Source organism: Spermophilus citellus, assembly GCF_964194105.1.
Source record: "Spermophilus citellus genome assembly, chromosome: 13".
Lineage (NCBI taxonomy): Eukaryota > Metazoa > Chordata > Mammalia > Rodentia > Sciuridae > Spermophilus > Spermophilus citellus.
Window position 1 is genome coordinate 15,037,583 of NC_138193.1, and position 23,779 is coordinate 15,061,361.

General features: G+C 35.4%; 1 protein-coding gene across 1 annotated transcript in view; it reads left to right on the forward strand.

Annotated features, from left to right (window-relative positions):
- The window catches only part of ZC3H6 (zinc finger CCCH-type containing 6), a 72,694-nt gene extending 49,238 nt beyond the window's left edge, over positions 1–23,456 (forward strand). The window contains exons 5-12 of the mRNA XM_081264038.1: positions 325–458; positions 3,743–3,859; positions 4,611–4,722; positions 8,344–8,453; positions 9,263–9,516; positions 11,124–11,599; positions 11,920–12,153; positions 15,491–23,456. Of these exons, the coding sequence (XP_081120164.1) occupies positions 325–458; positions 3,743–3,859; positions 4,611–4,722; positions 8,344–8,453; positions 9,263–9,516; positions 11,124–11,599; positions 11,920–12,153; positions 15,491–16,971 (2,918 nt within the window). The 3' untranslated portion in view covers positions 16,972–23,456. The remainder of the gene's footprint in view (positions 1–324; positions 459–3,742; positions 3,860–4,610; positions 4,723–8,343; positions 8,454–9,262; positions 9,517–11,123; positions 11,600–11,919; positions 12,154–15,490) is intronic.
- Positions 23,457–23,779: the final 323 nt, after the last annotated feature.

Here is a 23,779-nt window from a genome sequence, read left to right on the forward strand (position 1 = left end):
ACAAAAAATGCTGTCTAATTATCTTGTCTTAAGGAAAATTAAAAGAAAAAATACTAGCGTTGACTTCTCTAGCTATGAATATTCTTGTTCCTTGCTTCCTGTGTTGTTAACATCTCTTTGGAAACAAAGAAACAAGAGCCAGTACCCAGGAGGTAAAATGTAAAGATTCAGTTAAATTTTTTTCATGGAACCTGAGGAGAAATAAAAGGATGCAATATATATTGTAGATTATTAAATTATTAAATATACTGTTCCTCATAAACTAATAGATTTCTAGATATGTTGTTTTTCTATAATATTTGAAGTACATTTTAACTTTTTTAGGTACTGAACAGAGGATTAAAAGTTTTAATATTAGTCATGGACGTGGTTTGCCGAAGAAAATCAAACGAAAAGACCGTGGAGGAAGAGTCAATAAAGGGCCCGGTGTTTTTTCAGGAATGGATGACTTTCAAGAGGTACTGAGAATTTACATTTAAGGAAGAGTGGAGCTTTCCTATCTCTTAATATATTTGCTTGTTGGGGCTGGGACTGTAGCTTAGTGGTAGAGCACCTGCCTCATACATGTGAGTTTGATCCTCAGCATCATGTAAAAATAAATAAAAACAAAGGTATTGTGTCCATCTACAACTAAAAAAATAATAATAACAAAAATATATTCGGTTGCAAAGAAAGCATTATGATTTTAACACCTCTCTCCTAATAAATGAAAAATGTCCAGCTCAGATTAAAGGAGTATAAATAAACTTCCCCTAAGCGAGAGTTGTTTTAAGCAGTTATGATTATGGAATAGAAGTACAAATTTAGGTGACCTAGAAATAAAATTGGTATGTGGGAAAGAACCTTAAAGTAAAATTGAGATGTTTCAAAGCAAAACTGTGTCCCATTAGTCCTCCCTTGGCATTCCTTCCCTAGGAGTCCTCTTCCCCAGATAAAAAAATACCAATAAACTGCTAACAGCTCAACATGGAGCAAGACCAAGAAGGGAAGCAATGGTAAATCAACTTACTTTTTACAGTGGAAGGTACTGAAAGGAAGAGAAGAGAATGTGAATGGTTCGAAGGATAAACTTATATACCTTGCATGAAGTAGCTCTTTTTTAAGTATGTGTTGAGCTGAAATCTGAATATATTTCAACCCATAGCAACTCTCTGGACTAGATCTTGCCACTGTTATTGAGATATGATTGCATTATACGGAGTCAGGAGTAGGTTATTTAAAGCTGCAACATTAAATGAACTATATGTTGTAATTTGAAAATGTTTATTTTCCTCATTTATGAGTTTAAAGGTTATAGGCAGAGATTTCTTAAGATGTTCTTCTTAGTATACTGTTTAAAGAGATGTTAGCAGCTGTTAACTGCTAATGTTAGGATTTTTCAGAGTACTTTGATTGTAGTATTATAGCCAAGATGCCTATAGTTAATGTTACTGAGATATTTTGTACCTATTTAAACTGAACTACAGAACTAGATAAATCTGTCCACATCCTTTATTAAAATAATGAAGCAGTATTGGAAAGTAATGTTGACAGAGGGAGTTATTAATGAAACATAAATTCAATTTGTTGCATTTTCAGGGTGTGTGTGTATGTGTGTGTGTGTGAGATTACTTACTTTTTCACTTTTCTTTTTTTGGTACTGGAGATGAAACCCAAGGGCACTTTACCATTGAGCTACATCCCTAACCCTTTTTAATTTTTTAAATTTTGAGACAGGGTCTTTCTATGTTGCTTAGGCTCTCACCAAATTACTGAGGTTGACCTTGAACTTGGCAGTCTTCCTGCCTTGCCCCCAATCCCCAGTTGCTGGATTACAGGCATGTGCCACCATGACCAGCTAATTTTTTGCTTTTCAACTTCAGACTTAATTCTTAATTCTTGCTTATAGAAGTTTGCATGATGTACTCTCTGTGGCTGATTATTTTATTATAGCCACAATTCTTAGTACAGAAGGCATGTGTGAGCTAGTCATTTATATTCAACTGTTTTAAATGAATCCATGCCTAACTATAAAAATGTTTATGAATCAAATTTACGCAAATTTAAGATATTTTAAATGATTTTATCAGTAGAAGTAATTTCATCGTGTTTTCCTGGGGCAAGTTGAGTATACTTATATTTTTAAAACGAACCTCTAGGTTATTTGGTATTCTTGTGCCCTTTTCAGATTTCTGATAGTAAAACCCAATATCAGCAGTGAGTGCTGAGGATCAGATTTTAGTTGGCTATCTTTTGCTTCATGGGTTTGATCTGCAATTATTTTCAATAGATTGTACTGCATCTTGCAAACTAAGGGAAAGAGGGAAGGCAATCAAAGAGCAAATACCTATGATGTACAAGACACATTACACAGTAGGTGCTTGAAAAACAGAATTATTTTATAAAGTTTATGCATGTAGCTCATTATATTCAGCTTGTCTCAGCACCATATTCTGCCTTCTTACCCAGCACTTTTTGTTTATGGAATGGGGGATTGAACTCAGGGGCACTTGGCCACTGAGTCACATCCCCAGCCCTATTTTGTATTTTATTTAGAAACAGGGTCTCACTGAGTTGCATAGTGCCTCACTTCTGCTGAGGCTGGCTTTGAACTCATAATCCTCCTGGGTTAGCCTCCCAAGCTGCTGGGATGATAGGCATGAGCCACTGTGTCTGATTTACCTAGTACTTTTATGCACTGTTTTTACACAATATTTTTACACTGAATAGAGGACTGGGGAGAACTAAGGAAAAGAAAAAGTACTTGGATTCTTTTTCATAATTTTTCCTAATGTATTTTCTTAATTTTATAAGCTTAAAGGTAATAATTCTTGTTTTTTCTAAGAGGAGAAGAAGTTTATTTGTGCTCATTTTTGCTTTTTTTTTTCCCTTAAAGAAAATACAGAAAAGCCACATACTTAGAAAACCTCTAATCCCACCATCCAAATACAGACACTAAAATGTAGAGGTATTTTATTTGAGTCTTTTTTTATTTGCCTTTATTTATTATTTTAAAATTGGGATCAGTTTTTCACTTCATAAGGTATTATAAGCATTTCCTATATCACAAAGGTCTCTATCACATGATTTAATTATGACTGTACCTTAATGTATTTATAATATATTTGACTTGTCTCCTACTTTGGGATGTGTTGAGTGTTTCTGGTTTTGTTTATTGTTATTATGTAAGTAGTTCTTTAGTAATAATTGTTATAGATAAATCTATATTTGCCATTCTGAGAATTCCTTCAGTATAATCCTGAAAACTACAAATTATTTGTTAAACAATATGTAATTTTATTAATGTATTTGTTTTTGCAGTTCTAGGGATTAAACCTAGGGCCTTGTGCATCCTAGGCAAGTACTTTACTACTGAACTACCCTCTGACTGGCCCCTGACTCTAATATGGATATTTTAACTTTTTTATGACATAACTACTAGCAGTATATGAAAGTGCATATTTTATGGCATCTTTGCCAAAACAGTATTATTGTGATATTTTGAGTTTTTTATAATTTTGTTTTAAAAATATAAGTATTACATTCTTATTAAAATAGAAGTAGCTTCTTTTCAATCAGTGGTAGCAATAAGCAGAATACTAGAAATAGCTCTCCCTCCAGTTAAATGAATAGTATCAAAATATTCAATCTTGATTAACCTTATTAGTCAGTTTATACTGCTGTCCAGACCCACTTAACTATATATTTTTTAATACCTGTTAATATTTCATATGTTTCATTTAAATAAAACTTTTTCTTGCAGTATAGTAAACCAGGGAAAAAATGGAAGGTGATGACTCAGGAATTTATTAACCAGCACACCGTGGAACACAAAGGAAAGCAAATCTGTAAATACTTCTTGGAAGGAAGATGTATTAAGGTAAGATGTGTAAAGAGTGTCACAAGTCATTCTGACTTCCAAAATAATATTTAACATTTAAAGTCTTTTATGGGAGAGGTTAATTTTTGTTTCATTTCTCACATAATCATAATAAAACTGTTCTTTTTTTTTTAGTTGTTGATAGACTTTTATTTATATGCAGTGCTGAGAATCAAACCCAGTGCCTCACACATGCCAGGCAAGTGGACTACCACTGTGCCATAGTCCCAGCCCCATAAAACTAGTTCTTTAAAATATATCTTGTATGAAATTACAGTACACTGGATCTCATTTAATTATATTCTGGGACAACATTATCACAATTTGTAGAAATCAGATTTTATTTAACGAATATGTTAATATTTGTGGCAAGTACTGTCAGTGTGGCAAATACTACAATGAATATGAAAAAATCCTTATATAGTGACCTTACCAAGTAATTATTGTTATCATCCCCACTTTATATATGGCACCAAGAGGCTAAATAAGATCCCATGGAAAGTCAGCTGGAAATAGTGAGTGCTAGTGGGCAGTGTCCTCTGAGGCCTTGCTCACTCTGCTGCCTCACTGCACATAGCCATGTCCACTGCTTGGGCAGGGAACCTAAGAGATCGTTTACATTATAATTAGCTCATTATTTAAAGACTGAAGAGAAGGACCATAATTCCATTATGAAACCCCATGGAGGAAATAAAGTTCAAATGTTTCTTTGTTTCTTTTTCATTTCTTACTTTTTTTTTTTTTTGAACAGGGAGATCAATGTAAATTTGATCATGATGCTGAGTTGGAAAAGAGAAAAGAGATCTGCAAGTTTTATTTACAAGGATACTGTACCAAAGGAGAGAACTGCATTTATATGCATAATATCCTTTATTAAAAATGTGTGTTAACCAGAATGTTGAGGTTTTAAAGTCTCATTGTGGTTTTAAAAAATCATAAATACAGTTTAGAAATCTTAGCTTGTTTTTATGTTTAAAACAACATATTACATAAACCCAGAATAGGCAAACTGACTTTTGTTCTTTAGGGAAATGAAATAACTTCCTTTAGAGAAAACTATTAAAAAAGAAGCTTTGTGTATAAAATAATCTGCTTAAAATATTTTAAGCGACTGTACATCCTGAAGAAATAGTTAGAAAAATATTTATCTTACAACTTTTTACTTAGGTTCATAAGTTGAAAATTATAAATTATCATTGTTGAAAATTATAAAGTCAGTCTCATCAAATCTACCATCCAGTGATAAACACTGTATATTTTCCCTCTGTTTCCTTTTGGAAATATATACATTTAAATTGTACTCTTGCTCCTAGGCAAGTAAGAATTTCATTATATATATAGTGTAGTGGCCCATTTAAAAAAATATATATTATGCACCTTTCCATGTCAGTTTTCCCCAGAATACCTAAGATGTTTGCTTGCTGTGCTTACAACTAATGAAGCTTTTCCATGGACTTGAAACTCCATCTTGACGGAGACAAGAATGTTAATACATACTTTTTTTCCCCTGGGTTTTCTGTGAATTTGTTTGCCTTCATATCTGTGTTGCTTTGCTACTTTATATGCTGTGATATATTAGATTCTCAGATTTATTTTTCTAGGTTCGTTTTTTTTTTTTTTTTGTACTAGAAATTGAATCCAGGGGTGCTTTACGCTAAGCTACATATCCAACCCTTTCTAAAACTTTTATTTTGACACAGGGTCTCACTAAGTTGCTTAGGGCTTTGATAAATTACTGACACTGGCCTCAAACTTTCAATCCCCCTGCCTCAGCCCTCCCAGTTGCTAGGATTATAGGCATGCTCCACCACAGCTGGCATAAAAAGACATCTTCTTAGACAGTTTGGAAACTTTCTATATTGACTGAGTACTAGTTGAAATTAATGAAGTAAGTTTGTCAAGTTGATAATGAAGTTATAATTGGTAAGAAAAAGTATCATTTATCTGTTTGAAATAGATATGGAAATATTTGCAGATGAAATTGTTGGGAGTCTCCCTGAGAACTGCAAATTGCCATTGGGCAGCTAGAACTCCCCAGGCCTTTCAGATAAGGAGCCCCTAATGCAACCTGGCGACAGGCAAGTTGCCAGTGGGCGGATAACAAGTTGTTTTGAAAACCTTCTAATTGGTCCTTCTGTCTTCCACGTTAGACAGTTCGTGCCCCCCATGAATCTTATGCAGGGGGACGTGCGTGCGTGCACAGTAAGATGATGACCTGACCTTTACTATGATTGGCCCCGGGAGCTTCCTGGTTTAAGATAACTGACTCTCACTTTCTATATAAGCTAGAACCAGCTTGCAGTAAAGTGCTTCATCTTTGTCACTGCTATCTGTGTGTGTGCATTTTAATCTCCGACGACGAACCTTGGCCTTTCAGAAATATGTTTGGAATATGCTCTAAAATTCTCAAGTTTTTGGAGTGAGTTGTGAAGAGAGTGTAGAGGTGATTCAGAATCACAAAATTGCCAAATGATGAAACTGGTTGACCCTCCATGGTTAGCATGAGGAAGTTTATTTTATTATCTTTATTTTGGCATGTGTTTGATAACTTTCAAACTAACTTTTAAAAAAAGTCTTAAGTAATGTCATTCTTCAGGGTAACTGTACCTACAGTTCATCTTAAACCTTTTTGGCATTTTTCTATGCTAAATTATAGATGTGTGAGGGAACGTATACATGAATATATACTCAAGTTTTTCCAAAAGTGAGATCCATGTTTGTAAAGATTTTATTGTTTTACTTAATATTTATGTTTTTAATTCTATTTTGGGCTGTACAAATATTAAAACTTTTTAAATATTTTTATCAGTTGACCTTGTTTTTTTCTGAATGGTTAACTCACTGTCTTATTTTAACTAATGGCTTGGTGCTGTGGCACATGCCTAGAATCCCCTGTCTTTGGGAGGTGGAGGCAGGGGCTTTGTGAGTTTGGGGGCCAGCTTGGGCAACAGAGCAAGTAAAAGGCACTTTTACCAGATCCCAAGTTTGTTTTTTTCTTTACATAAACAGTTCTGCTTCTTATCCCTTGTGCTATTTAACTATTCCCCACTTAAAGAGTATGTTTGATATTTGTTAGGGTATATAAACCTCTCTTCTTTATCAAATGTTATAGTAAATTTGTCTTACTCAAGAAAAATTATTTTTTCAGATTTGACATAGTTCTTCAGAAACTAGACACTTATTAAACTCGTTTCTAAAAGTTTTTAGTTGTTCCTTGGGTTTTTTCATAATCATGCCATTTGTATATACTGATCATTTTATTTCATTAACAGTATTTATACTTCAGATTTATTTTTAATTATTTTGTCTACACTTTCAGAATAAAGTTAGGTTATAGTGATTATGGAAGACATGTTTTGAGGATAATGTCCTTTGAATGGCTTGTAGCTATAATTTTAAGATTGATTTTTTAAATATCAAGGAAGTAAATTCTTACATTACCAAGAGTTTTTTATAAAAAGAAAAGAAAAAGAAAAACAATAAACAAACAAAAAAAAGAATTTTGAATTTTTTTTTTCTTCATGGTACTGGGGATTGAACCCAGAGCCTTGTGCACGTTAGGAAAGTACTCTACTTCGAAGCTACATCCCAAGCTAGGAGTTTGAATTTTATCAGTTGTCTTTTGCATGCTCCAGGATGATCATATGATTTTTTTTCTCCCTTGACTATGTTAATATGATTGCAGTAATGGGTATTCTATGGGCCTACGCCACCCCAAAATGGTATACTTTCAGTTTTCTTCCAAATTTAATAGTTTCTTAGAAGTTTGTCTCCAGAAACTTAAGTATGATAAGTATTGGATATATTTGCTTTTAAATGACATATAAACCCTCATTATTTTCATCATAGATATAAATTCTTGATATAAAATTTATATATGCTGTAAATTTTATTGTAGAAAGTAGCAGGACCTACACAATTATAATACTGTCATATTTGATACAACCATTATAATTTTTTCCTTTCAAAAAGTGATTTCTATTTTTAATAGAATAATAGACTTAAAGCTTTTAAAATATTTTTACATAATGAAAATATTAATATTAAAATAAGCAATAATTATCTATGTAGTTATAGAAGCTTCAGCATCATATACCATACAGTCCTATTGATTTGGCACAGTTTTTTTTTTTTATTGTAGTTAGAATGCTAACTCTGGGCTGGGGTTGTGGCTCAGCGGTAGAACACTTGCCTAGCACAAGCAAGGCCCTGAATTCGATCCTCGGCGCCACATAAAAAGAAATAAAATAAAGGTATTGTGTCCAACTACAACTAAAAATAAATATTTTTTAAAAATATTAAATATGAAATCTATTCTCTCAGCAAATTTTTAAAAAGATAAAATACAGTATTGTTGGCTATTAGCACATTGTTTTATAGCAAATCTTTAGAACTTAATCATCTTATATATAACAGTTACATTTTTGGTTTAAAAAAATTAGACCTTGATTTACTTCTGTCTGTTCCTTAATTTTTTTGTTTACATGAATTCCCATGCAAGTTTTATCATAGTGGAGCAAAATGTTATCAAGGAGACAACTGTAAATTTTCCCATGATGATTTGACAAAAGAAACAAAGAAACTTTTGGATAAAGTGAGTAGCATTTTTTTTTACCTTGAGTATTTGTTACATTTCTCTACAGATTAATTTTACTGAGATCACATTTTATAAAGTATATTTTATGGAATTCTGATAAGATATAGAGGATTTGCTATTTGATGTTTTATTCTATTAATATTGTATGTTAGAAAAGCTGAATTATTGTATTAGGAATTAGGAAATTTTGCTCTTTGTTCTGCATCAAAAATCTTGTTTACAGGCTAGGGATATAGCTCAGTACATAGAGTGCTTGCTTCTCATGCACAAGGCCCTGGATTCAATCCCTAGTGCCACAAATGAAACAAACAAACAAAAAAACAAACTCATTTACTTTGAGCAGCATCGTTTACCTCTTTGAACCTCATTCTGTTTTTCTGTTTTGTTTTCAGTGGGGGAAAGAGTGGTGCTAGGGATTAAACCCAGGGGCACTTTACTGAAGAGCTACATCCCTCGTCCTCTTAGTTTTTTCATTTTGAGGCAGTTCTTGCTAAATTGCTCAGAGCCTTGCTAAATTTGGAGACTGGCCTCAAACTTGGAATTCTCTGACCTTAGCTTCCTTGAGTCAGTGAGATTTCAGGTATGCACAACTGCACCTGGTTACCTCATTCCATTTATTGAAAATAATATTGTCTTCTTAACTTGAATAGAAATAGCTTTAATGGGTTATATTAGTTAAAGCTGACCCATTTCAGCTTTAATATTATATTATTCTATTTCTAAACTAGTTAACTAAAGTTTTCACAATTTTTAATGTGAGAAAGAAAGCTTATTTTGAGATAGTAATCTTTACCAATTATTTTTAGGTGTTGAATATGGATGAAGAACTTATAAATGAAGATGAACGAGAATTAGAAGAACTTAGAAAGCGTGGCATAACTCCTCTTCCCAAACCACCTCCTGGAGTTGGGCTTTTGCCAACTCCACCAGAGCATTTTCCTTTTTCTGATCCTGAAGACGATTTTCAGACAGATCTCTCTGATGATTTCAAAAAAATTCCATCTCTTTTTGAAATAGTTGTAAAACCAACTGTGGATTTAGCACATAAAATTGGGAAGAAGTAAGTTAAAACTTTGCAAATGGCAGAAATATTCCCCCTAAATATTTACTTTAAGATACTAAATTGCATTTCAAATGAATTGTCTAGTTAACATTAGGTAGAGATAACAGATATCTGGCATGCACTCAGATTGCTGCTTCCTCTTGCTCTTTGTCCCCCCCACCTTTAAGAATGTGTGTGTGTGCTCGTGTGTGCGCTCCCTGGGGATGCAACCCAGGGCCTCACAAATACTAGGTAGCACTCTACCACTGTGCATATAGTTTGAGCACAAATTGTTTCTCAAACACCAGACACTCAAAACAGAATCTTTGCAGAATTTCAGAAACCTGTCAACATAGTAATCTTGGAAGGACATTGCCAGGTGGATGGATTGGCATTCCTCCTGCCAGATTATGAGCCTACATTTTTATTGAGAATATTTTCAAATAGTGGATAATATGTCCCCAGTATGTTTGGTTATTTTTGAAATGTAATTTCTTAGGCTATTAAAGGAAAACCTCTGAGTAAGCTGGATCTAGAATTCCATTTTTTAACAATACTATTCCAACTCTGCTGCCCATCCCTTAGTGTCTGTGCACTGTAAGGGCTATAAGTCCCCTTATTGGTTAGTTTTTTAACCCTGAATACCCAGGAAAGCAATGAGGTTTCAGTAGATGAGTAAACATCACAACTAATGTAACCCATTAAAGCTATTTCTATTAAAGTTAAGAAGACAAGCAGGTCTACTGTTTTGCTAATATTATGTAACAAATCCAGGCAATAATAGAAAGATTTTATAAGTATAATGATTAGAAGTGGAGAGGCAGATTCATTAAAGGCAGTTTCCTTTAATAAGCCCTAAGGATTTCACTGACAAAACTATTAGAAATAGTAAATTAGAAACTGAGCACGGTGGCACACACCTGTAATACTAGCGTCTCGGGAGGCTGAAGCAGGAGGATTATGAGTTCATTCAGCCTCAGCAACTTAGTGAGGCCCTAAGCAAGTCAGTGAGACCCTGTCTCTAAATAAAATATTAAAAAGTGTTGGGGATATGGCTCAGTAGTTAAGCACCTCTGGATCCAATCTCTGATGCCAAAAAAAAAAAAAAAGGAAAAGAAATAATAAATTAGCAAAATTTCCAGAAAGAAACAAAACATTCAGAGACTTCTCGAAGTCTTTGTATATGCCAGCAATAACTCATTGGAAATTATAATAAAAAGTTGTACATATTAGTACAATTCTAATTTTTTTATAAGAAAAGTGTACATATACTTAGAAAAAGGAGTAGGACAGAATTGATCAAAAATTTTATCTCTGGATGATGGGATTTTAGAAGTGATTCTTATTTATCTTTGTACTTTCTGTGTTTTCCAAAATATCTGTATTAATGAGTAGGCTTTAGAACAGCCAGTTGTAAGCAACAATTTAAAAAACTGAGCTAAAAGGAAAACAAGAGACAGAAGTAGAGTTTCCATTTAACAGATGATATAGAACAAGTTGTTTCTTAAACACATGTTATTCTATTTGGATATAGGAAATCATACCTGGTATCTATTTAGGAGTGGGTTATTCTTATTTGTCTCTTTTGTTTGAACTAAGAAACATATTTTTTTTTCTCTCTACAGACCACCAGCATATTATAATAGTGCCTCACCACCAGGACCACAATTTCAGGGAAGCAGCCCATGTTCTCAGCATATCTATAGTTCTGGGTCAAGTCCAGGTCCTGGACCTAACATGTCTCAGGGACACAATAGTCCTGTGATGCTCCCAGGCTCACCTGGACATCACCCATGTGTCGGACCTTCAGGTCTACCAGTGCCACAGAGCCCACCTGAAATCGTAGGTCCTCATAGTCAACCAGATACACCCTTGACACCATCGAGTGTGAGTGGTACTTACCACTCACCAGGCTTCCCGGGACATGCTGTGAAAGTGCCCAGAGAGAACCACTGCTCTCCAAGCTCATCATACCAGCAAATTCCTGGGGAAATGCAGCTCAATACCAATTATGAGTCCCTGCAGAACCCAGCTGAGTTTTATGACAATTATTATTCACAGCATGCTGCCCATAATTTTCAGCCTCCTGATAACTCTGGTGGTAAGTTTACCTTTTGAAATAACTCATTTCTAATTTAAAATATTCAAAGTTCTATTTTTTGTTAAAAACATTGATAGGAATGTATGTTTTAAAATAAAGCAAAGTGAAACTGTTGAAATTAAAACCTTAAAATATGTTCTCATGGCACCAAAACAACAAAGAGTAGAACTTTGGAGAAATAATAGAACTTTAGATAACTTTTAATAATACTTGAAAGTTACATAATACCTGGCGAATCCAGTGTGATGATTATTAGAATTTCAATGTCTTAGTTGGAGTCTGTTCATGCAGTGTCTGTCCCTTCCCTGTTATGACTACAGATGGGATGTGGCATGGAGAATTTGCCCAGCAGCAACCCTCCATTGCTGAGGATTCACCTAACCTGGGAAGTGGGCATGACACCAGCAGCAGCCTGACAGGCCATGGCCAGCTGTCTACTCCAGGACTCCTTCCTGCTGTACAGAGAGCTCTTTTCCTCCGACTTACTCAGAGATACCAAGAAGATGAAGAGTTAGCCGGCAACCACCCTCACAGGACACCAAGCAAGGAAGAAGGTGTGTCAGGAGCTTAATTGCATTTTACCTATTTGAGTACATTAGAATGTGAAAATTAGTACCTCTGAACTATCATATTTCCAGTTTGTCTTGTAGCCTCCATCTTCTTAGAACTGCTTGCAGTTTCAGTGACACTAATGCTTTCAATGCTTTAATTAATTGCAGCCACGCACACCTATAATCCCAGCGACTTTGGAGGCTGAGGTAAGGGCATCACAGGTTCAAGGCCACCTTCAGCAACTTGGCAAGGCCCTAAGCAACTTAGCAAGATTGTGTCTCAAAAAGTTAAAAGGGCTGAGGATGTAATTTAATGGCAAAGTGCCCTGGGTTCAGTCCCCAGTGCCTCTTCCCTTAAAATAATAATTAATTTCAAAGGTTTGACTTGAAGTCATGAATACATTTAAAACTGGATTCAAGGCCTAGGTGATCATATTTACAAACAATTAAGCTTTTTCTTTTTTCAGGAAGAAAAGAAATAGAACAAAAAAAGGGTGCCCTCCAGTTTGGGGATTTTGAGTTCTAGCTCTACTTCAAAATAATGCAATTATCAGAGAAATTTTTATGGGCATAGAGTGTATACTTCTATATTATTAAGAAATACTAGGTAAGCACTTCACCACTGAGCTGGGGATGTGGCTCAGTGGTGGAGTGCTCACCTAGCATTCATGAGGCCTGGTTTCAATCCCCAGCATCACCAACCAAACTGAAAAAAAAAATAAAGAAAGAATATTTTAATATAAAAAGATTATATGGAGACAGTAAGTTTATCTTAGTATTTTTTACATTGTTAAGTGTACAGCAATTAGTTTATTTAGTAAGGATGAGGAAAATTTAAAATATCCAGTTCTTTTTATGAATTATAAAATTTATGTTTGGCCATTCTTAAACATTAAATTTATGAATAACCATGTAAATTAGGCAACACTAGCTTGTGTTAGATAACTCCAAGCTATTATATGAACATTATTTGTGAAATTTTTGAAGAAAGTAACATTAGCTCTCCTAGTATCTGATATCACAAGAAATGAGGGATTCCTAATACATGAATTTCCTATACAGTTTAAACTTACTTCTTTAAGTGATAAAACTTAATTTAAAATAATAACAATTTTTTAAAAAATGTGTATAGCCTCCTCCTACAAACACAAATTAATTTTTTTTTTTTTTTTAGTTCTGGGGGATCAAACCCTGAGCCTCACACATGCCAGGCAACAAGCAAGTGCTCTACCACTGAGCCACATCTGTAGCCCTAAAAATAACCATTTTAATGGTAATCTTTCTATTAAGTCTTAAAGACTTTTAAGTTTTAATAAGCAAGAAAATTAAAACTTATAGATGATAAAATTATATATTATAACATTATATAATTGGTGATGTTCTGTGAGGATCTTTTGCTCTACATATAGAAATAATCTTAAACTGAGCATGGTGGTGCTGGTCTGTAATCCTAGTTACTCAGGAGGCTGAGGCAGGAGGATCACAAATTCAGGGCCAGCCTCAGCAACTTAGTGAGGTCCTGTCTCAAAATTTAAAAAATAAATAAAAAGGGTTGGGGATGTGGCTCAGTGCTTAAGCACCTATGGGTTCAAGCCCCTATACCCATTGCCCCACCCCTCAAAAAAAAAAAAAGAAACAGAAGAAGAAAGAAAGAATCTTGAATAGCTAGATTCGTTTGTGTTTGTATTCGTTTTTATAAATCTTAATGCTTTTATTAATTTTCTCTTTTGACAAAAATCTGTTAATTCTATTCCTATTTAATATCTGTTTTCTGTTGGGCAATATCTACTCTTCTGTCATTGTATTACTCTATTTATTCATTCCAAAAAAGACCATCAGAATGCTTATGAAATATATTGATATGAAAAATAAGGATAAAAGTAAGAACTATTGTGAGGAGTGAAGTTACTATATAGAAATATTCAAAATAACCACAACTAGTAAAAGTGAATCAGTAGCCCAACTCTAGGGTTCCTGGAGGTTAGAGAGAAGAGAAGAGAAATCTATTGTCTAGAAGTGGATTTTACAGACACTGAGATCTGAGGAAAACTTTTTGGCATTGTGGTGTGTGTGTGTGTGTGTGTGTGTGTGTACATGTACACACACATACATATATAGGTATATATGTATATTTTTCTAAACCACATCCTATCCTAAATACTAATGCTTTTTTTTGGTAAAAACTTCTCTGTTCAACTAATCCCATAACACTATCAAGTTTTATATAGTAGGTAAAGGTGAAAATATCTATGATAGTCTACTGACCCAAGATGTTCTAAGACTGATTTATCTAATCCCCTTATAGATATATTATATATATGTATTAACTATAGATAATGTGTGCATATATGCTATGTTTTGACTGGGGTGTGAAGAGTAGATTCTCTGTGGCCAGTTCAAAACCATCCTGTGTAAGCCTTCATTCCAGAGGAAAGAAGACCACTCTCCTGAAGCATCAGCTTATAACCCCTTACTACTCTGCTAGCGAGCATACCTCTAACAGCCAGGCTTCTAAAAACTGCATCTTCCACACCCTGTTTCCATTGGCTTGAAGAATAGTACCAAAGTGTTTTCATAAAGTTAAAGTGTACAGTTTTTTAGGACGTAAGTTTTTTTTGTTGTTTTTAATTTAATGTTTAAAAAGCTAATATATTGCTTTGGTCAAATCTGAAAGTATAATAAAGTATGAATAGAATCTCCACCCTGTCCCTCATTTGCTCAGTTTTCATTGCTCCCTTAACCATCATTATCAGTGATTTGTTTTATTTCCAGTCCCTTGTTATCTTGTTAAATTCAGAGATATGAAGCTCAGGGATAGCTTGAAGAAAGCCAAGACATTTTAGAAAGCCTTTCCCAGAGTATTTTCCTCCCCCTCCCAATCCTGCCACACACTTGTGAGTTTCCTTTGGCCAGTTAGAATGAAAGGTCCTGACTTTTCTCTGAGTGGGAGGATGGTATACTTTTTTTCAATGTCTCAGCTCCTTCTGTATAGAGTGTGACACCTGATTGCTAATTTCCTTACCACATTATCTTGTTCAGTATGGAAACCTGGCATTTCTATCATGGATTTTCTTTTTCTTTTTTAATATTTATTTTTTTTGTAGTTGTAGTTGGACACAATACCTTTTATTTATTTAATTATTTTTATGTGGTGCTGAGGATCAAAACTAGGGCCTTGCACGTGCGAGGTGAGCACTCTACCACTGAGCCATAACCCCAGCCCCTATCATGGATTTTCTTGAAGTTAGACTACACTTGTTTCAAAATCAGTATGTATTTATTTATTCTAAGGCCAAATTGAATGCTTCGTTCTTTACAATAAGTTTTTGTCTACATTTAGATGATACAGGTAACTGGTATTCCAGCAGTGAAGAGGAAGAAGGAAGCAGTGTCAAGTCAATACTGAGAACGTTACAGAAACAAACAGAAACATTAAGGAGCCAGCAACAACCTTCCTCAGAACTCAGCCCTCCTACTGACCCGAGACTTGCTAAAGAGAAAAATAAAGGAAGTCAAGTGGTTGATCCTAGACTCAGGAACATCCCAAGACAAGATGCTAGAAAGTCTTCTGAGTCTGTCCCAGTGGATCTTAGACTTGCATGGGATCCCAGGAAACTAAGAGGGAACGGAAGTGGTCACACAGGCTCTTCTGTTGGTGGAGCCAAGTTTGATTTACATCATGCAAATGCTGGTGCTAATATCAAACAAAAACGAGGAGATGACGATGAAGAAGATACAGAAAGAGAATTGAGAGAAAAAGCTTTCTTAATACCTTTGGATTCTTCACCTGGTGTAATATTGCAGGATCCAAGGTCACAATTGAGACAGTTCAGTCACATCAAAATGGACATTATCCTAACCAAACCCAACTTCGCAAAGCACATCGTGTGGGCTCCAGAAGACTTGCTTCCAGTACCTTTACCTAAGCCTGATCCAGTGTCTTCAATCAACTTACCTCTTCCCCCTCTTATAGCTGACCAGAGGCTCCATAGGCTATGGAACACAAAAGGTGATCTTCAGCAAAACCCACTGTCCATGGATCCAAAATTAACAACCAAAGCCAAAAGTAATCCAACAAATAGAGAAGGCTACTTAGAACAATTTGGAGACTTGCACAGTTCAGGAAGTAAATTAGGAGATCCTAGGCTGCAAAAAAATTTCGATCCCAGACTTCACAGACTGCCCAGTACCGAGTCTCATCAAGTAGGTATGAAGGAATCACATACATCAAAGAATGCCCCTCAGTTAGCTAGATCGAGCCCTGGTTCATCACAGCCCTCAGGGGCAGTCACTAGCAGCCCTAGTCCTGGGGCTCTGCATCCATATGCCCCTAAGCTCTCCTCTTCAACAGGCCTTCCACTGGGAACTCCAAGTTCTGTCCTCAGTGGTATTAGTTTGTATGACCCCAGGGAGCAGGGTTCATCACCTACATCAGAGCTAGCCACAGCTTCTTTAGGAGAAAATGCAGAGAACCAAAAAAGAAGTGGTGGTTTAAAAAATAATGACAAAATAGAGCCTCCTGGAGAAGCAGTCCTGGCACCGAAAACCACTCCAAATGTGGAAGTCACTGTCGCTGGGCCGGCTGACACACAAGCAGATGTTCTCAGGAGCTCTGGGAAGGTTCAGGTCCCAGCAGTGCATAGTCTTCCTATTCAGGCCTTGGCGGGCTTGATTAGACCCCCGTACAGCGATCCAAGGCAGGTGAGGCAACCAGGCCAGGGCAGCCCGACTCCAGACAGTGAGCCCAGTAGGGAAACAGATGACAGATCTCTAAAGGAGGTTTTTAAAACTTTTGACCCGACGGCCTCACCATTTTGTTAGCTATTGTGTAATTCAGCAGCTCTTTCACTCTGTGACTGTTGCAATCCTCTGCTGTTTTGTAATTGGTTTACCTCTATAGTTTATTTATTTTTAAATTATAAACACTTTTCAGCTGCTAGTATCAGAACCACATGAAGTTATATCCTCTAAAGCCTGTGGTATTTTATATGATATTTTTATAACTTTAAGAGACCGTAGTAATTGACATAGAAACTTATATATCATGTTAGCGTCAATAAAAGTACTTTTATTGTAAATAAACCATCATGAACTCAACACTCTGCCTGAATATATGCCAGTTGTCTTTCGTAATCAATGTTTAGATCCACGATTACCACTTTTATATGGTTGTTTAGTTTTAAGCAATATGATATACATTACTTTTGAGAAACAGTATTTTGACTAGGACCTTCTCTATTTGTCAGCACAGAATTGATTAGTATGCTAATTAAAATGTAAAATGAAGTAAAGAAAACGTAAAAATCATAATTAGCAGAGCAGTTCATGTTCAAGGGCATCACTTTTATTAGTATTGGCAATATTATTTGTGTAAATGAAACATTTAAATGTCATATTTTAAAAGTATTTTATTGTATACTGTATAATAGAAGTTGGAGGTACATAAATAGAATGTTTTGGTAAAGTGGAAAATTTCCAATTCTCCTACATAACTTTTTAAATTTAATTTTTCATATTCAATGATTATGAGTTACTTCTGTGTTACATTGTGATGATATATTTCAATGTTTTTGTCTTTAGTGGCATAATTTATATTACTTTTTCAAATGAAGTTGCTGCAATAACTGGGTTCATCATGACTTTGAAGATTTTTAACAAAATTTTAACAGATCCAGTGAGTCTATGGTGATTATTACATTGACAATGTTTTAAATGTCTAGGTTCTATATTTTTTTCCTGAGCATGAGAACACAGAGATTGCAGGTATCGTCAACTGTGTATGGCCACCAATAAAGAATCTCTTTCAGATCTCACCTGACTGGTGTTATGTAACAGACGGAATTACCTAGTGTTTTAGAAACCTCATGGTTTCGAAATCTAAATTGATCAGCAATTGTATTTCGTGAAAAATAACTTGTATTCATTCCCATGTATTTATTGCAGTATGTAAAATAATGCAACTCTATTTGTTTCATTCATTTATAATTTATAACAAAGTATCATGCTGATGTTCATATCTTGAACTGCAGGCATATGGCAATGTTTGCTGATAACATCTCCAGTAAGCAACTTGAAAATGAGTATTTCATTATAAAGGATAATGGAAGTAGATAATAAAATTGGTCCTTGGATGAAAATATCTACCCTTGAGAAGTGATTTTGAAAACACACAGCAGAATATCTCTGTGAAACCTGACACCCAGATAGCATATGGTTGGATTATAATGCATAGCCTTTCTGATCATGTCTTTCTTTTTCGTACTTTGAGTTCTGGTACAATGGTGTTGCAGTTACATGGACAAGAACTCTGCCACCTGAGGGGGTCACTGTGTTCTCAATGGAAGGACGGTTACTTGTGAAAATGGGAATTCTTGCTGTTCATACTTTGGTGGCATTTGTTGCTTAAAATGGCCCTAGGTAACATTTTAGGTCTAAAAAGTGTGGTTGAAAGCCACCATAGAAAGTATTTTCTGATTTATTGTCCAAACAAAAATCATTGTTAATTGAAAAAAGTAGATAAAACTGATTAAAAATACTCCAGAGTAGTATAATTTACTCTCTTATCAGGGCAAATGTTTAGTTCATGTATTTTATCATTGTGTTAAGTAATGATGTTTACATTTTAAATTCTATACAAAAAAGATAATCTGACTGTAAAAGATCAAAATAGGATCCAAAGTTTTAACAGTTTCCATTTACTTTTTTAGTTATATATTTATTTATTTATCTGTTCTAAGGATTGAAAATCCCAGGACCTTGCACATCCTAAGCAAGTGCTGTACCACTGAGCTATAGCCCTAGATCTGAATTTTATTTTGAGACAGGGTTTCACAGAATGGCTGATATTGTCCTCAAACTTGTGATCCTCTTGCCTCAGTCTCCCAAGCAGCTGGGATTACAGGTATGTGTTACTATGCCCTGCTCAGAAAATCTTTTACTACTAAAAGAGATATTTGAAAATAAATTAAAAGTACGGTTTAAAAGTCATTAGTGCAAATTGTGTAATGTTCATTTATTCAGTATTCTTGAAACTTCACTATGCCAATGAATGTCTTGGAGACAATTTTGCAGGGAGAGTGGGACTTAGTTTCAAATCTAGCAGTGCATTCATGTGAAAGTGTTTTATTTGCATTTAAAATAATGATTGTTGTTATCATACAGATTTTAGTGAGATAGCATTAGCTTAGGGGTATCTGTCAGATCCTGTCAACAGATTCTTTTAAGTTCTTTCTTTTTCTATTGTCTCACAAAAAATTTAAGAAGTTGCAGTTTCCCAGTGAACAAGCTCTTCTTTAAGGTGGACTGGTGTCTTAGAACCCACGGAATTTTATTTACACAGACACACTAAAAGTAAACTGTGTTCTTAGAAGCCACACATTTAGAGATCACAAGCGTCCCTGTGTCTGAAGTTTCTGGAGAGGTGGCTCAGTTGGGGTGCCACTTGACTGTTGGTACTGGTTTTCACAGAAATTGTGAACCTGTTAATTTAATATTAAATCAAGTGGGATATGCCAAGGTGTGGGACTGGGACACCAAAAGATTATTATAACTTAGATTTAGCAACTACTTTCTCATATCTCAGTTCTGAACTTAGGAAACGAGAGGTTCCACACGCCTCTGCCGCGGGTCTGTTTCTGAGTGGATGTGCTGTGCCTCTGCTGAGTGCAAAGCCCCAGTGTTAGTGACAGTGTAACGAAATGTGTGGAGGTTCCATTTGTCTCTTCACTTGTCACAGACTCTCAATTGTAGTTTTGTTTGCTAGTCATACTTATTTCAAGGGCAAAAGAATAATTGATTAGTAAAGAAATCTTGTGTGGGCTGAATTAAGTAGAGAGAAGGAGAGGGAGCAGGGAGAGGACTCTCAAGGGCTGGGAGTTAAGGACAATGAATTCATATTCTTGTTCTGAATTTATTTCTATGCAGTTTATCTCAAGGTTTCCTTTCTTATCTGTGAAATTAGGATAATTTTGACTTATCACAGGTCTAATGAAGGGAGGGAGTTAATTATTTTTGTAAAGTATTTGTAAATATAAAATTGCTTTGTGACCGTCACCAAATATAATTGTTTTGCTCCCAATTCAGGTAGTATTAAGTTGTACAGATTCCAAAATAGCATGATGGGATTTGTGTGGCTTACCAATTTTATGAAGTTTGAGGTGATGTACACTGCAGCTTCTACAACAGAGTTGCCTGAGAAGCTCTTTTGGAATATTAACCCAGACAGTGAGCTGTTTCCTTAAATACTGGTGTATCAGACAGACACAGGACTTCCCATTGTGGAGCTGTGTAGTCTTGAAGTCTGTTCAAGATCTGACATTCCTTTCCATTTTATTTAGGCTGGATGTTGATGGAGGGTTAAAACGCTGTGACAGTCCGTATTGTATAGCTGTTTGCTTAAGTCATAATGAATGTGGACAAAGTGGCCAGCTCATTTGGTGTGAAAGCCATTTGTTCTTAGAAACAAGGTACATTATCTTTGACCCTTTAGTATGTATTTCTGCAGGCATGTGGTACCACATGCCTGAGTGACCACTTGCTTGATAATGGTAACTCTCTTTTCTTCTGCTTAATGGTGACTAGAAGACAGGAAGCTCCTAGACATGTGGTTGAGAGTTCTTGGAGAGGCTGTCAGAACCTTCCCAAGTGTGTAACATAGAATGTCATAGTGGAGTGGAGAGGTTTTCCCTGCGTCAGGCTTGCCTCAGAGGGCAGGTCTGCAATCAAGCAGTCCACTGTTGGGCCCTGCAGCCTGCAGTATTCAGGCTTTCTGTGAATCTCATATTACATGAAGAGTAATTGTGTTACTAACAATGATGTGGCAGTACTTTATATGTTAAAAATTAACTCAAGTAGAATATATAAGCATTACAGAACTATAATCTTTTAAAATAAGACTTAGTGTAAGAAATTTAAACTTTAACAAAATGTAACGAAACAGGGTCTAGGTGTTCTAAGCTGATTTCTTCTCTTACGTGTTAGAATATAGCATTTATTTAGTGCCTCACCCCAAGCAGTTTAATGTGATTGGCTGAACCAACTTTAGTAGCTGCCAGTCACTCTATTGCTGGGGTTTTGTGTTTGAGTATGTTGTTTATCTGTAACTGTAACAAGCCCAAATTAACCTGCTTTTCTTGGAAAGGATACAAACCTAAGAAAAGACTAGGTTAATATCAACATAGTACTTAGAATTTTTAATGTTTAAGAAACAATATGTGTATTTTCAACCCTATGCTAAGCTTTTAGAAGAAAAACCCATCTGTGTCTTCTTAGCAACAAATTAGTTCTGGGCACACACTGGATGCTTTGCTAACTGCTAGTTGAAGGCTTTGTGGCAGGACAGTCCATGATTGTATTAAAAGGGCACAACTCGCCAACTAGACCTCTTAGTAGACCCAGAATGGGAACAGTGATGACCTCCTTGGTTCATCACTGTTCCCACCCTAAGCAATGCCAAGGCAGGTTTATGACATTTTATTGGGAGTTAAGTATTTCTATGATCATAGTGCTAAGATTCCTCCTGACTTACAAGGTAGTTTCTTTTACTCCACTGAGGTTTGGATAGATGAATAATTTATACGTATACATCTATGAAAAACTCTTTCTATAACCAGACAAGGAACTACATAACTGGAGTCTCTTCACCTCTCTATTTTTTTGGGGGAGTGGGATACTGGGGATTGAACCCAGGGGTACTCTATCACTAAGATATGTCCCCAGCCCTTTTTATTTTTTATTTTGAGCCACAGTCTCACTAAATTTCAGAGTCTCAGACTTGCCATACTCCTGCTTCAGCTTCCCAACTCATTGGGATTACAAGTGTGTACCATAGCACCCAGCATATTTTTATTTTAAAATTCTTCTCTAATTTCCTCCTTTCTACTCCCCTTAAAATGTCAACTAAAATTATGAAGATAAGCCTAAACTAGTGAATTATCAAAAGCTATTAAAATTCCTTTTATACGAACATCATGAGCTCTTTCAGTTATGCGTTAACTCTTAATTTCTAAGCCTGATATCTGTTTTTAAAACATCTTTGAAATAGGACAATAATGTGTTACAGTTAGCAACATCATTGTAGGCATAAAGGAAATCTGTTTCTTTAAAAGAGGATTGTGAGTTTTTGAGTTTTTAGGATAGTATTTTATGGCATTATTTACCCTTGAATTGTTTATTTTTTAAGAATTGTTTATTTTTTAAACTTAAAGTTTGTAATAAAAAAGTGAATATATAGCTACTTACCACGTTTTAGAAAAAAATCAGCTCTGCAAGTCATCAGTCCCTTCACTTCTTGGCTCATTACAGATTTTATAAACAGTGTGTGTGTGTGTGTGTGTGTGTGTGTGTGTGTGTGTTTTGCTGGGGGTGGAACTCAAGGCCTTGCACATGCTAGGCAGGTGCAAGCGCTCTCCCACTGAGCCACACACCTCCAGCCCTTTGTTACTGATTTTAGTACTTTCATAAGGGTATTAAAGTTGGAAGTACTAGAGTTTGCATTTTCTAGTACTTTCTCAGAGGTCTGATTTATAACATACTGTAAAGGAAGTGAATATATAGAAGCCCAATTTTTTAAATAAATTAACAAAGTTGTTTCCAAACCTCCATTACCAGCAATATCTTCAACTTATTTGTCAATGATAGATTGACATTTTATATGCTTTTTAAATAGGGGAAGGTGAAAAATGGTAAATTGACCATTATTACAGGTAAGAGGTTTTAGTCTACCTCTCTTTTATAGGAGTTTGCCCTCCAGAAGCTTTAGAGGGAACTCAAATAAGAATATTTTTTCAAGAGGCAGGATGATACCTCCTTATAAAAGCGACAATCAATTTGTACATTTAAATTGCCAAAGTTTAAAAAATTTTTACATCCCTATGCTAAACCTGCTGCCCCATCCACCTCAATTCAGAAAGGGCTCAGCCTCCACCCCAAGCTACAGGACCTGGGGCATTTTATTTCAGGTGAGGGCCTGTAGGGACACTGGTGGCCCCAGGATGGAGTGTGTGTGTTGGGGGTGTGGAGGTGGCCAGACAGGATCACCCATTTCCTATCAAATCACAAACAGTATCTATGGGTTGAGATCCAGGTTATACCTATTTGGTATAAGGTCTTTTGTTGTTATTTTAATTCCCCAAGTTATATCTCAAATGTTGGGAAATGCCGCTAGACCATCTCACTTCAGAAGGTTTTTGTACATACCAGTTTGGTAGATTGAATTATTAATCTACTTTCTGTTCAAAAAACACCAGCAAGGGTTTTTTGTTTTTTTGTTTGCTGAATTCATCATTATCCCATTAAGGACTGACAAATTGCTTGGTAAGATCAGGATTACCTTTTCTTCTTTTCAAATTTGCTGATAAATTTCCAAGATGCATTCTGCTGTTGCAAGTTTCTGTAATGTTTTTTCTGTGATACCTTTCTATTGTCTGAATTTAAATTAAAATGTTTCTAATAATATCTGTTTGGCAGTGTGTTGCTTTGCTTTAATAAATCTTCAGCATTTAGAGACAGAATAGAGGGGAGCCATGTGCACGTTTAAGAGGTGTACCTGGAACGCACCCCAGACCTTCCCAGAAGGCCCTGTCACTAAGCTGCCCTGGAGTTTATCTATGGTACAGGGAGACTATGCTGC